This window comes from Hyperolius riggenbachi, chromosome 1 (assembly GCF_040937935.1).
Source record: "Hyperolius riggenbachi isolate aHypRig1 chromosome 1, aHypRig1.pri, whole genome shotgun sequence".
Classification (NCBI taxonomy): domain Eukaryota; kingdom Metazoa; phylum Chordata; class Amphibia; order Anura; family Hyperoliidae; genus Hyperolius; species Hyperolius riggenbachi.
The window spans coordinates 581,437,098-581,449,987 of NC_090646.1; the positions used below are offsets into that span (position 1 = coordinate 581,437,098).

At 43.8% G+C, this 12,890-nt stretch overlaps 1 protein-coding gene across 1 annotated transcript in view; it reads left to right on the top strand.

Moving 5' to 3' along the window:
• BDP1 (B double prime 1, subunit of RNA polymerase III transcription initiation factor IIIB) overlaps positions 1-12,890 on the top strand; it is a 181,172-nt gene that overhangs the window by 68,486 nt on the left and 99,796 nt on the right. The window contains exons 15-18 of the mRNA XM_068261235.1: positions 1,563-1,950; positions 2,759-2,934; positions 4,294-4,432; positions 6,512-6,582. Coding sequence (XP_068117336.1) covers positions 1,563-1,950; positions 2,759-2,934; positions 4,294-4,432; positions 6,512-6,582 — 774 coding nt within the window. The remainder of the gene's footprint in view (positions 1-1,562; positions 1,951-2,758; positions 2,935-4,293; positions 4,433-6,511; positions 6,583-12,890) is intronic.

Sequence of the window (12,890 nt, forward strand, 5' to 3'; positions counted from 1 at the left end):
AGTCTCTGCATGCAGATAATATTCTTCAAACCCACCTCGGGTTCTCTTTAATGTAAAAGAGGATTGTTAAAACAGTGGTGGGGTGAAAACTTTTGTTGGATATTAATTGCAGTCTGCCCCTATTGGTGAGATTTTATCTAACTTCCTGTATGACATGCAGAAGGATGTTCTGGGCAGATTTTTATTTTAACCTCTTGCACTAATCCCGAGTCAGGCTCGGGACGGAAATCCGCAGCTCAGAGCGGTAATCCCGTGCCTGAATGGGTAATATGCAGGAGCTGCTGCAGATATCTCTGTGGTACCGTATATACTTGCATATAAGCCAACCCGTGTATAAGCCGAGGTACCCACTTTTCCCTCAGAAACCAGGAAAAAGTGATAGACTCGCGTAAAAGCCCCCATCCCCAGGATAGCCCCCTCCACAGTAGCCAGATGTGCCCCCAGTACAAGTCACCCTTCCTCCCCATAGCCAGGTGTGCCCCAAGGATGATACAGCTGTGTCTCAAGATGCCTCTAGATGGGGTACATAGATATGAGACACAGCGATTGCCACACAGGAAGAATTCCCGATCATTGCACCGCTGGCACATTGCTTGCATGCTCCACATCACAAGCCAGGGGACACAGGTAGTCTTGAGCAGCGCACTCTGCACATGGTTGCAGGCGATGTGGTGCACGGACCCAGCAGGACGCAAGCTGGTAAGAGCAGGATCACTGGTTTACAATCCTTTCTCTCCTTTGCCATTAATAAAACCCGATTCACTATCAGTTCTGCTCCACTGACTCGCATATAAGCCGAGGGGGTAACTTTTCAGCACATTTTTTTTTATGCTGAAAAATTAGGCTTATATGCGAGTATATACATTATATCTTTTTTTTTTTCTTGTTTTTAGGGTCTAAGAGCTGATTCACACTTCAAGAGCTTTTTAAGTGCTAGAGATTTTATAAGCTCTTGATAATGCAATGCTATGGGGGAATTTTACAAAGTCACATCGCTCCAGTGTGAACACACACATAGCATTACATTAGCTAGAGCTTTTAGAATCACAAAGCGTTCAGAAAAGCTCTTGCAGTGTGAACAAGCCCTAAAAGCTTGAAAAAGCTGCATGGCTTTTAGACTTTTTAATCATAGCGCCAGGGAGGTTAATATCAGGCAGGGAACACACTTGACTGTTTTCGTACGCGTTTTCTGCACAGAAAAACTGAGAACTCATGTTAATCAATGGCCTAGTTCACACTTAATGTTATTTGCGTGCTGAAAAAAACTGACATACTGCATCTTGATTCTGCAGATTTTGTCAGTTTTCTCTATCAATTACATCAGCTGCTGTGAAAAAACGTGTGCGTTTTCCTGCATATAAACACACTTGGTGTGCAGAAAAAGTACGCAGAAAAACGTGCGCAGAAAACTGAAAGTCAAGTGTGTTTCCTGCCTCAAGACGTTACTGCTGAGTTTTTGTTTTTATGTTTCTCTCCAGTTTTTCAACCATATTCTTTTGTTGAATTAAACTACGGTTGTTCTTCAGTTGCATTATGTATAATGTACAATAACTTTCCCTTAGGGATGATGAATTGTCCACGTCTAAGGATGTACAGAAGGCTCCCTCAGTTAAGCATGCTGCTCTTACAAGAGGCAGATCCCAGAGGCCGAGGCCTAACATACCAGTAAAGGCACTGGCCAGACAGGAGAAGGTTTATGCTGCAGAGGAAATGGATACAACTGAGGAAAGCAATGAGGCTGAAGATTCCATCACACTGACACAGAGCCAGAAGGAGGACACAGCTATGACTGAAGATTCCATCACACTAACACAGAGCCACAAGGAGGACACAACTGTGACTGAAGATTCCATCTCACTGACACAGAGCCACAAGGAGGACACAGCTGTGACTGAAGATTCCATCACACTGACACAGAGCCACAAGGGGGACACAGCTGTGACTGAGGAGGTAAGTAAACTTACTCTCCATACTAATTAGGAACCTGTTTTTTTTTATTCTTGTGAGGGGTGGGCAGAGAGAGAGAGAGTGCCATTTAGACTGTGGTTTCCTAGTATGCTTTAGTTTGTTTGTCTATGACCCCACACGGTCTCCTGACTGATCTGGTTCCGATCCCTGCTGAACAGACTGTAGAAATATGCTTTAAATGATCTTGATTGATTGTTTTGGGCAGTCAGTTTCAGGTGTGTTTTAAAAAAAAAAAGTACTTTAAATGGTTGAAATGTTTACTTTCACTTTCCCCTGGACACTTGACATGAGACAGCAATTATGCTGCGCTTAGTTCATTAAACTGTGAGAAGGTCATTGTTTGTTGTATTTTTATAGCACTGACATCTTACTCAGTGCTTTACAGAGTATATAGTCATGTTGCTAGTTGTCCTTCAGAGGAGCTCACAATCTAATCCCTACTATAGTCATGGTCTCAAATTCATTGGCTTTAATCTACAATATGGACATATCTGTATGCTTTTGCAATGTGGGAGGAAACCAGAGTGGCTGGAGGAGTCCCATGCAAATACAGGAAGAACATACAAACCACATACAGAGGGCATCCTGGCCTAGATTTGGTCAAGAGCTGCAAGTTAAGTGTGCTATCCACTACATGCCCAAATAGCCATGTATAATAGATATGCCATGAACTGGCAGACAGGTTTTCAGTATGTGTTATATCAGGCTGTTATTCCATTATAAGAGTCTGTTTTTATGCTATTATGTGAGACATGTTAGTGCGAATAAACTCCATTTGTTTGTATTGCAGCTCATCAGCGAAGCTCTAGAAGTGTCAGGTAGTGGCTCCAGCAGCACGAGCGACCCAGCCTCTGCCCCCCCTCTTGGGCCTGCAGAGACTGAGTCAGCCTCTGAGTCTTCCCAGCCACAGCCAGGAGACTCTGATTCTGCTCCACAACACTCTGATGCTGCAAAGGAAGAAGCTATGTAAGTATATGAGGAAAATGTAATCTTACCCGAGAGGATAAACACTATTGCTGAATTTCTATTGAAAAGTGCAAGCTCTGGATGTTATTTTGATTGTAACTTTAGGAAGTATCTCTCTGTGGTGTGGAAGATGCAACAACCAGGCTGGATGGAAATTCAGGCTTTATAGTTTTTTAAGTTCATGCTTACTGTATATACTCGCATATAAACCTAATTTTTCAGCATAAAAAATGTGTGGAAAGTTACCCCCTCGGCTTATATGCGAGTCAGTGGAGCAGAACTGATGGTGGATCGGGTTTTATTAATGGCAAAGGAGCGAAAGGATTGTGCACCATTGATCCTGCTCTTACCAGCTTGCGCCTTGCTGTGTCCGTGCACCCATCCCCTGCAACATGGTGTGCAGAGTGTGCTGCTCAAGACTACCTGTCTCCCCTGGCTTGTGGAGTGTGCAAGCAATGTGTCAGCGGTGCAATGATCAGGGATTCTTCCTGTGTGGCAATCGCTGTGTCTTATATCTATGTACCCCATCTAGTGGCGTCTTGAGACGCAGCTGTATCATCCTTGGGGCACACCTGACTATGGGGAGGAAGGGTGACTTGTACTGGGGGCACACCTGGCTACTGTGGAGGGGGCTATACTGGAGATGGGGGCTTTTACGCGAGTATCACTTTTCCCTGGTTTTTGAGGGAAAAGTGGGTACCTTGGCTTATACACGGGTCGGCTTATATGCAAGTATATACGGTAGTCTGATCAGTGACTCAGTAGTGCAGCCAGTAGCAGAATGACAGTCCCATCTTGCACTTTTGATCATAATTGTTGGAGCTTCAGCTCCCATGGTTATCTCAACAGAGCCGAATTTACCATGCAGGGACCTGAACCTTTCAGGCCCGCGGTTTGTAGAGGCAGCAAACTGATAAAGGTCCGTAAAAAATACCGGTTGTAAAAGAAAAATCTGTTTGTTCTCTGTACCGTTGGTCTAATGACTGCATGTGCCCACCACACAAATAAGGAATTATATAAACTTTGGAATGTGTAGACTCTCTGTACTCAGTCCATTCCTTCCTCCCTTCACCTGAACTCCCCAGGGTTCATAAAAAAAAATCTCTCTGTCTGCAGCAATGTTCTAATAAACTTGTGCATCCTCACAAGTTTGCTTCAGGCAGCAAAAAGTTCTCACTGATTCATAAAAAAGAATAACCCTTGTATGAGCAGAGAGCAGCTTTCCATTTTTAGTTAATGCACATAAGAAAAGTTTGAGATATCTGGTTCTCCATGAACTGCTTTTCTGTACTCTATGCTGTCTGTAGATAAAAAAATATAAAGATTGATTTGTCATGTTATGTAATTTGTTTCCTTCAGTAAGGAGAAGCCATCTCTGCCAATGAGGGGACGCCTGAAACCAAAACCCAACTTGGCAAATGCCTTAGTAAAGAGTAAACCAGCAGCGCCTGAACCCTCTACCTGCCCTGCATCTGATTCCATTGATTCCAGTCAAGAGGTAAGCACTTTTCTCTTTCATTCATTAGTGGACACATGGGGTACCTTTTACTGTGGTTTAATGTCTGAGAACTCTACCTAGTAACATTTAGCAGCATAGATGGAGATTGTGTGGTTATTTCGACACATGTACAAGGCATTTTACTGGGAGACATTGCAGGGCCCACACTCTAAAAAGACACATTACTAGTGTCGTGTTCTTTTGCTATGGAGTGGATAGCAGAACTGATGGAAGGGACATCACGCGGCAGGTGGGTAGAGTGGGGAGAACCATGCTCTTGGCCAGTGCTTCGCTGTTTATTTTTAGGATTATTAAGAGCTTGGAACTTTTTGGATTTTCTGATATCAAAAGTAAAGTTTTATGCTTGGTAGAATACCGGGATAGTTATAGACGATCATGAAATTGTAGAAGTAAATATTTGCTTTGTTTTATATTTTGTGTATCCTTAAAGTGAACCAGAGACGAATCGCCCTAATGTATTTTACCGTATATATGAGCGGGAATATTAGAGAAAACACCTACCCTGCTCTCTGTTTCATTCTTCACTGCTCAGCCTGCTTGTTATTAGCCCTGATAAAATCCCCGACTGAGCAGTCAGTCTGGCTTTGCTCAGGAATCATTATAGCTGAGTCATTATAGCAGAGCCAGAAGGGGGCAGGCTTGGGCTTGAAAAGACATCAGAGAAGACAGACTCAGAGCAGGAAAGGTGTTTTCTCTAATGTTCCCACTGATATACAGTATATGGTAAATATATGAAGGTGCTTCATCTCTGGTTCACTTTAAATATTGTAAGCCTTGTTCGGGATGTATGTTTAACAACAACAAAAAAACGCATTTTAAAAACCAAGCTTAAACACAAAACTGTAAAATAGGGCATAACATTCAGCCTTGATTTAGCACCAATCAGAGCTAAGAAAGTGTAATGGCTACCAGAAATTTGGTATATAGAGAAATGTACAGTTAGTTTTCAGAGTCCTATATTTTTTCCAATCTTTATAGTTAGGCTCTGTACACATGTCTGACTAAGGGGGCTGATAACGACCGCCTCAGCCGATAGGTGTGTGTGTGTACATCGTCCGACCTCCGACCCTCAACCGGCGAGCGATCCGCCGGGCGAATCAGCTCACCCCCTGCGATGGCCAATTGCATTGTCTGCACCACTCCTTTGTCCCCCCTCGCATAGCAACAGGACGCGTTGTCGGCTATATAGCTGACGTGTCTGTACAGGCCAGCCATTGATGTCGCCCTGGGAGATTGGATCCCGATCCCCGACAGGTGTCGTGTGTACACACCTTAAGGTATCTCTAGATAGGTGTGCCAGATAATTAATTTGCATCAGTAGGTAAACCCTAGTGTTGAGTTGCTCAATAGGTAAGCCTGGTTTTAACCAATTAAATGCAATAGCCCAATAGCTGTGATCTTAGATTGGCGGAGTGCCTCCAACCAAATCATCATTCCAAAAGGTATGTAGCAAGTCTTGCTCCTCCCCATAGCCTATATAGGGTAGTCCAGGAATATCTTCCTACCTTTAACTGGGCTGTACCAGTACAGCTTCATAGGGCAAAGTTCTAGCTCACTCTTAATTGTTTGTTTATTTATTGTATTTATAAAGCGCCAACATATTACGCAGAGCAGCGTTCAGATCAATGCACCAGCCTAGCTCCCAGGTCCGCATATACTGTATGTGGTTTTTGTAGGCTGGTTTGACTCCAACATGTATTTATATGAAGCTGGATAGCGTACTGGTCAAGGATTTTACCTTTGATGTGGGGTTTGTGCCTTTGACCATGATTCAAATTCCAGTAAACAGTAAGGAGTCCCTAATGCTCCTGGTTGCCCAGGCAGGGCATCATCATTATATAATTGAGGACATGAATCCCCCTGAACTCTTGGTTTATTAGGCTTATCTTGCTGCTCCAGAGTGGATGAGTGTTTGATCTGTATGCATCAAATCTTTTCATATTCTGGAGTCTCTCTGGTCAATTGGAGTAGAGTGAATGGCAGGGATCCGGATCCCATATTGTATGTTTATTATCATTTGCTCCTCTGTTACATTTTTCTGGATGTTTGTGTTTCTAGATTCCTGACACTAATAAAACCCCACTGGTGAATGATGTAACTGTGACCAGTCAAGCAGAGGCAGTGACTGAGTAAGTACGGACATAAACCAGAGCTGTAATATGATAGATGTCAGAGTATGTGATTCTTGTAATGCAGCATCCTGTTAAAATCTCAGCCAGCCACTATTTGCACAGAGTTTGTATGTTCTCCCCGTGTCTGTGTGGGTTTCCTCCAGACACTCTGTTTTTCTCTCACATCCCAAAAACATACGATAAGTTAATTGGCTGATAAGTTAATTAGCTGATAAGTTAATTGGCTTCCCCCTACGACACATTCACACATTCACTACAAGATACATACATAGACATATGACTATGGTAGGAATTAGATTGTGAGCGTCTCTTAAGCCCCATCTACACGATACGATTCTATTTACGACCTGACTAAATCTGACATGTCTGATCGGAATTCGATTCGATTCAATTCGATTTGCCATTGCAAAACAATGGCAAATCGAATTGAATCGAATCCCGATCGGACATGTTGGATTTAATCGGATCGTAAATAGAATCGTATCGTGTAGATTGGGCTTTAGGGACAGTTAAGTGTCAAGACAATTTACTCTGTACAGCGCTGCGGAATATGTCGGCGCTATATAAATACTAAACGATAATAAAAATAATATCACAAGGTGAGAGATACATGGAGGTTGACATATTTATTTCCTTTTAACCTCCTTAGTGGTATGCCCGACACTGTGTTGGGCGTACCGCTTCCTGGCCCCAGGAGTCCCCATGCAGATTTAATGTGATCCTATGCCTGAAAACCCTTTATATAGCACTAGGCTGGCTAGTGCAAGTGCCCGGCACCCCCCGATTCCCCCCCTTCCCGGATCCCCCGTTAAAGGGACACTGAGCTCAACTAAAAAATGAAAATTGTACTCACCCGGGGCTTTCTCCAGCCCAGTGCTGGTTGGGAGGTCCCACGACGGCGTCCTGGCTCCTCTCCTAGTCCCCGCTCCGGAATGGCTGCCCGGTGGTAGCCCGGCGACACTCTGCCGAGTGTCGGGCTCCTTCCGCGTATGACGCTGCTGACGTCACCACGCCGGCTGCCTCGCGTCATCACGGCGGCCGGCGTGAAGTACGGTGCATGCGCGAAGAAGGAGCCCGACACTCGGCCGAGTGTCGCCGGGCTACCGCCGGGCAGCCATTCCGGAGCGGGGACTAGGAGAGGAGCCAGGACGCAGTCGTAGGACCTCCTGACCAGCCCTGGGCTGGAGAAAGCCCCGGGTGAGTACAATTTTCGTTTTTTAGTTGAGCTCAGTGTCCCTTTAACCCCCTTGGCGGTATGAAACATTCCGCCAGGGGGAAGCGCAACAGTTTTTTTTTGTTTTTGTTTAAATCATGTAGCGAGCCCAGGGCTCGCTACATGATAGCCGCTGCTCAGCGGCATCCCCCCGCCCTCTTTGATCGCCTTCGGCGATCTCCGATCAGGAAATCCCGTTCAAAGAACGGGATTTCCTGGAGGGCTTCCCCCGTCGCCATGGCGACGGGGCGGGATGACGTCACCGACGTCGGGACGTCATTGGGAGTCCCGATCCACCCCTCGGCGCTGCCTGGCACTGATTGGCCAGGCAGCGCACAGGGTCTGGGGGGGGGGGGCCGCACGCCGCACCGGATAGCGGCGATCGGGCGCGGGGCGGCGGCGATCGGGGTGATGGCGCAGCTAGCAAAGTGCTAGCTGCGTCCAGCAAAAAAATAATAATTATGTAAATCGGCCCAGCAGGGCCTGAGCGGCACCCTCCGGTGGCTTACCCCGTGTCAGACACGGGGTTACCGCTAAGGAGGTTAATAATAGCCTGGATCCAGTGATCGCGCAGCCTCCCTGCTCAGCTTTGGTCTCTCTATGGGGAGGATCGGGTTTACGCATGACGTCGGCGACGTCATGTGCAGACTGGAGCTGTGCGGGGATGCTGCGCCGATCGCTGGATCCAGGCTGGGTAATGTATAAGCGGGGGAGCGGCAGGGATCGGGGGAGGCCGGGCATTTGTACTAGCTAGCCTAGTGCTAGCTAAAGGGTTTTCAGGCATGGGATCTCTGGGGGGCACAAACTGGCAAAACGTTACGCCGCTCAGGAGGTTAAACTATGTACATCGCCTGACTGTCCTGCTGATCAGATTCTTCTGCCAAAAATTTGACAAGATTAGCTGTATGCTTATTTCAGGTGTGCGATACAGACACTACTGACCAGAAAGATGAGCAGGACTACCGGGCAACTGGTATTGTTTAAAATAAAATAAATCTGTCAGCTTTCATATGTTTCTCACCTTGGGTTTCTTGTAAGGCATGTTTCCACCTGTTGTGGAAAATACACGGTTAAAGCATACCTGAAGTGAAAGGAATATGGAAGCTGACATCTTTATTTCCTTTTAAAGGAACACCGAGCAGTGCAGAAACTATGGAAAAGATGCATATCATTTTAAAGCTCTCTTTCTCCTCTTTCCAATGATATATAAATCGCCGCCCTACGCCTTTTAGTTTTCGCTATTTTCATGATTGAAATTGCTGCGGCCGCGATTTCGATCACATAAATAGAGAAAACTAAAAGGCGTAGGGCGAAGATTTAGGTGTCGCCAGAAAGAGGAGAAAGAGAGCTTTAAAATGATATCCATCTTTCCATAGTTACATTGTATTACACAGGGCGACTTTTTCCTAAAGTCAGCAGCTCCATTCAGCAGAAAAAGTCGCCCTGTGTAATACAATGTAACTATGGAAAGATGGATATCATTTTAAAGCTCTCTTTCTCCTCTTTCTGGCGACACATAAAGCGTGGCCCTATGCCTTTTAGTTATCTCTATTTTTGCGATCGAAATCACGGCTGTGGCAATTTCAGTCGCGAAAATAGCGAAAACTAAAAGGCGTAGGGCGGCGGTTTATATATCATTGGAAAGAGGAGAAAGAGAGCTTTAAAATGATATGCATCTTTCCATAGTTTCTGCACTGCTCGGAGTCCCTTTAAGTTGGCCAGTAAATGGTATCATCCTATTTGAAAATGTCCCATATAATATTTAAAAAAAATCTATAAAAAATCTAGTTGCATGTTTTACTGTCTTTTAAATGGTTTTAAATGTTGAACAGCAGTAGAAATGTACTTTTTAGTAGGCTTCACCTATATATGCTCATGATTTCTGGTTATGCAGCATGTCAGTGACAATAATATGCAAATAATCCTTCTGTACCTGGCACTGGGGTGGGGTGGCAGGGAACAACCTTAGAAGTCAAACACAGATACATGGTTTTTTTTTTTGTGTGTTTTTTTTTTTAACTGAATCTTGTGATAAAACAGCGAGGCTGGAATTGCAAAGGTATGCCACTAATTTGTTTAGAACATCAGAAATTAAAACAATAATAAAAGCAGAAGCTACAGGACTCTAGTTAGTGGTAATCTCGTCAAAACTTCGAGGCAGTCTCTAAGGAAAATGCTCAGATGAAAGCCATATTTAAAAGGCCACTATTGTGTAAATCACCAAATTTTAAATACATGTAAAAACATACATATAAAAAGAACTGTATGTTTCTTCCAGGCTAAAATGAGCCATAAATTACTTATATCCCATTTACTGTCACTTAGAACAGGTAGTAGATATGACAGAACCAACAGGTTTTGGACAGGCCCATCTCCTCATGGGGGATTATTAGGATTTTGTTTATTTTCAAAAGCACTTAGTGAATGGCAGTTGCACCATCCAACTGCCAAAAAAGTGTGCAGCAAGTAGGGAGGCTGACCAGCATCATTGTATAAATCCTTTTCAGGGAATGTCTTTATAAAGAATAAAAGTCATGCTGAGAGCAGGGCCGGATTTCTGCAAAGGCCATAAAGGTCACGACCTAGGGCGGAAAAAAATCAGAAGGATAAAAGGGCGGCAGGACCTGAGAGAGATAAGAGGCTGCATCTCAAAATAAATCATTTCTCCTGCTCCGAAGCGCCCCGGCTTTGCTGCACACACAGTCAGAATTCCAGAGCTCCATGTATTTTCCTTACTTCGTGGTGTGCGATGAGACAGTGCTATCTACTGAACATACAAGCTTCAGTTTATTGCCAGGGGTGAGAGAAACATGGATCACAATGTAGACAATTTCTGATCCAGTAAAAGTAAACATTTTAACAGAATTATTTCCACTTTACAACTCAAGCTCGGCTAAACAATGTATTGCTGGTCAAACTCTGTTAATGACTTGAGCCATTCCTTCTCCTCTCTCCCCCTGGATTGTAAATCCTAAACAGAAAGATAAGGGTTTTTTTTCCTTAGAGAGATTTATGACAGCCCCTTCTAAGCTAAATCTTAACCCCTTGGTGGCTCATTTTAAAGGCAGCAGTAGTCTAGTATGAGATAGACAACTTCTCTATAATTATAATTGCAAATGTACTGTTGTATACTTTTGTATTGTTACATTCTGTTTTGTATACCAAAAGTAATAACATACACTAAAAATGAAAAAAATATATATTTGTACCGTGTTGGCAAACAGTAAAAATACACCTGTGAAAGAATCAGTACAATAAATACTATAAAATAAATGCAACAGATCTGTGATTACAGAAGAGCAGAGAGGGAGATGAACGTCGCTCTGCTACTTCATGCCTGGTACACACCATGCAATTTGCCGTCAGATAGATGGGTTCGGATTGATTATTTCTGACAGGTCTAATCTGATTTCTGATCATTTTTCTAATCGACTTTGTATAAGTGATCGGAAAATCGATTCAACCCATCTATCTGGTGCGTACAGGCATTAGGGACTCACTGCTCCAACAATCATTCATCATTTTTCAGAGAGAAAACATTCATAGGTATCCTGCAAACAAGTGATCGTTAAGGCTCATACACACATCAGACTATAGTCTTTGGAAAAAGAAAGATCACAGTCCAATCTTACCACCCTTCATGTAGTATGAGAGCCATACCTTCACAGTCTTTTCTATGGAGCTGAACTCCCCATCAGAAAAATAATCTTTGCAAGATGCTGTACACACAGATGCTGTACAGACACAAAAGATCAGTATCTGCAAAAGATCTGTTCCTGCCACAGATCCGTTCCTGCAAATTGCATTCATAGTCTGAGATCTGCAGATCATCATACACACCTTGTTTAACTGACATTCATCTGCAGATCAGACAATCATCTGCAGATCTGAAAATCCATCCTGGTGGATCGGATCTGCAGATGAATGTCTGTTAAACAAGGTGTGTATGATGATCTGCAGATATCATAGACTATGAATGCATTTTGCAGGAACGGATCTTTTGCAGATACTGATCTGTTGCATGTGTACAGCATCTTTGTGTGCTGCATCTTGCAAAGATTTCTGTCTGATGGAGAGTTCAGCTCCATAGAATAGACTGTGTAGGTATGGCTCTCATACTACATGGAAGGGGGTAAAATTGGTCTGTGATCTTTCATTTTCCTAAAGGCTCATACACACATCAGACCACAGTCTTTGGAAAATGAAAGATCACAGACCAATTTTACCCCCTTCCATGGAGTATGAGAGCCATACCTACACAGTCTATTCTATGGAGCTGAACTCCCCATCAGATAAAAATCTTTGCAAGATGCTGAACACGTTCCAAAAGATCAATATCTGCAAAAGATCTGTTCCTGCAAAAGATCCGTTCCTGCAAAATGCATTCATAGTCTGATATCTGCAGATCCTCATACACACCTTGTTTAACAGACAATTATCTGCAGATCAGACAATCATCTGCAGATCTGAAGATCCATCCTGGTGGATCTGATCTGCAGATGATTGTTTGTTAAACAAGGTGTGTATGAGGATCTGCAGATATCATAGACTATGAATGCATTTTGCAGAAACTGATCTTTTGCAGGAACAGATCTTTTGCAGATACTGATCTGTTGCATGTGTACAGCATCTTTGTGTGCAGCATCTTGCAAAGATTTCTATCTGATGGGGAGTTCAGCTCAATAGAATAGGCTTTGTAGGTATGGCCCTCATACTACATGGAAGGGGGTAAAATTGGTCTGTGATCCTTCATTTTCCAAAGACTATGGTCTGATGTGTGTATGCACCCTGTGTGTGTGTGTGTGTGTGTGTGTGTGTGTGTGTGTGGTGGGGGGGGGGGGGGCGCGGTTGGTGGTACCGGGCCTAGGGCACTGGGAAATCCAAATCCGGCCCTGGCTTAGGGTACCCCATGAAGAGATGGACTAGCCCAAGACCTGTTGGTAATGTCTGATTTATACTACCTACTGTAAGCAACAGGAATATAGGAGGAAAGTAATTTACTGTATGTCTCATTTTACTCTGGAAGAAACCTACTTCCTATTTGTATGTGTTTACATGTCTTTAAAATGTTACCATTTTTTGCAATAGTAGT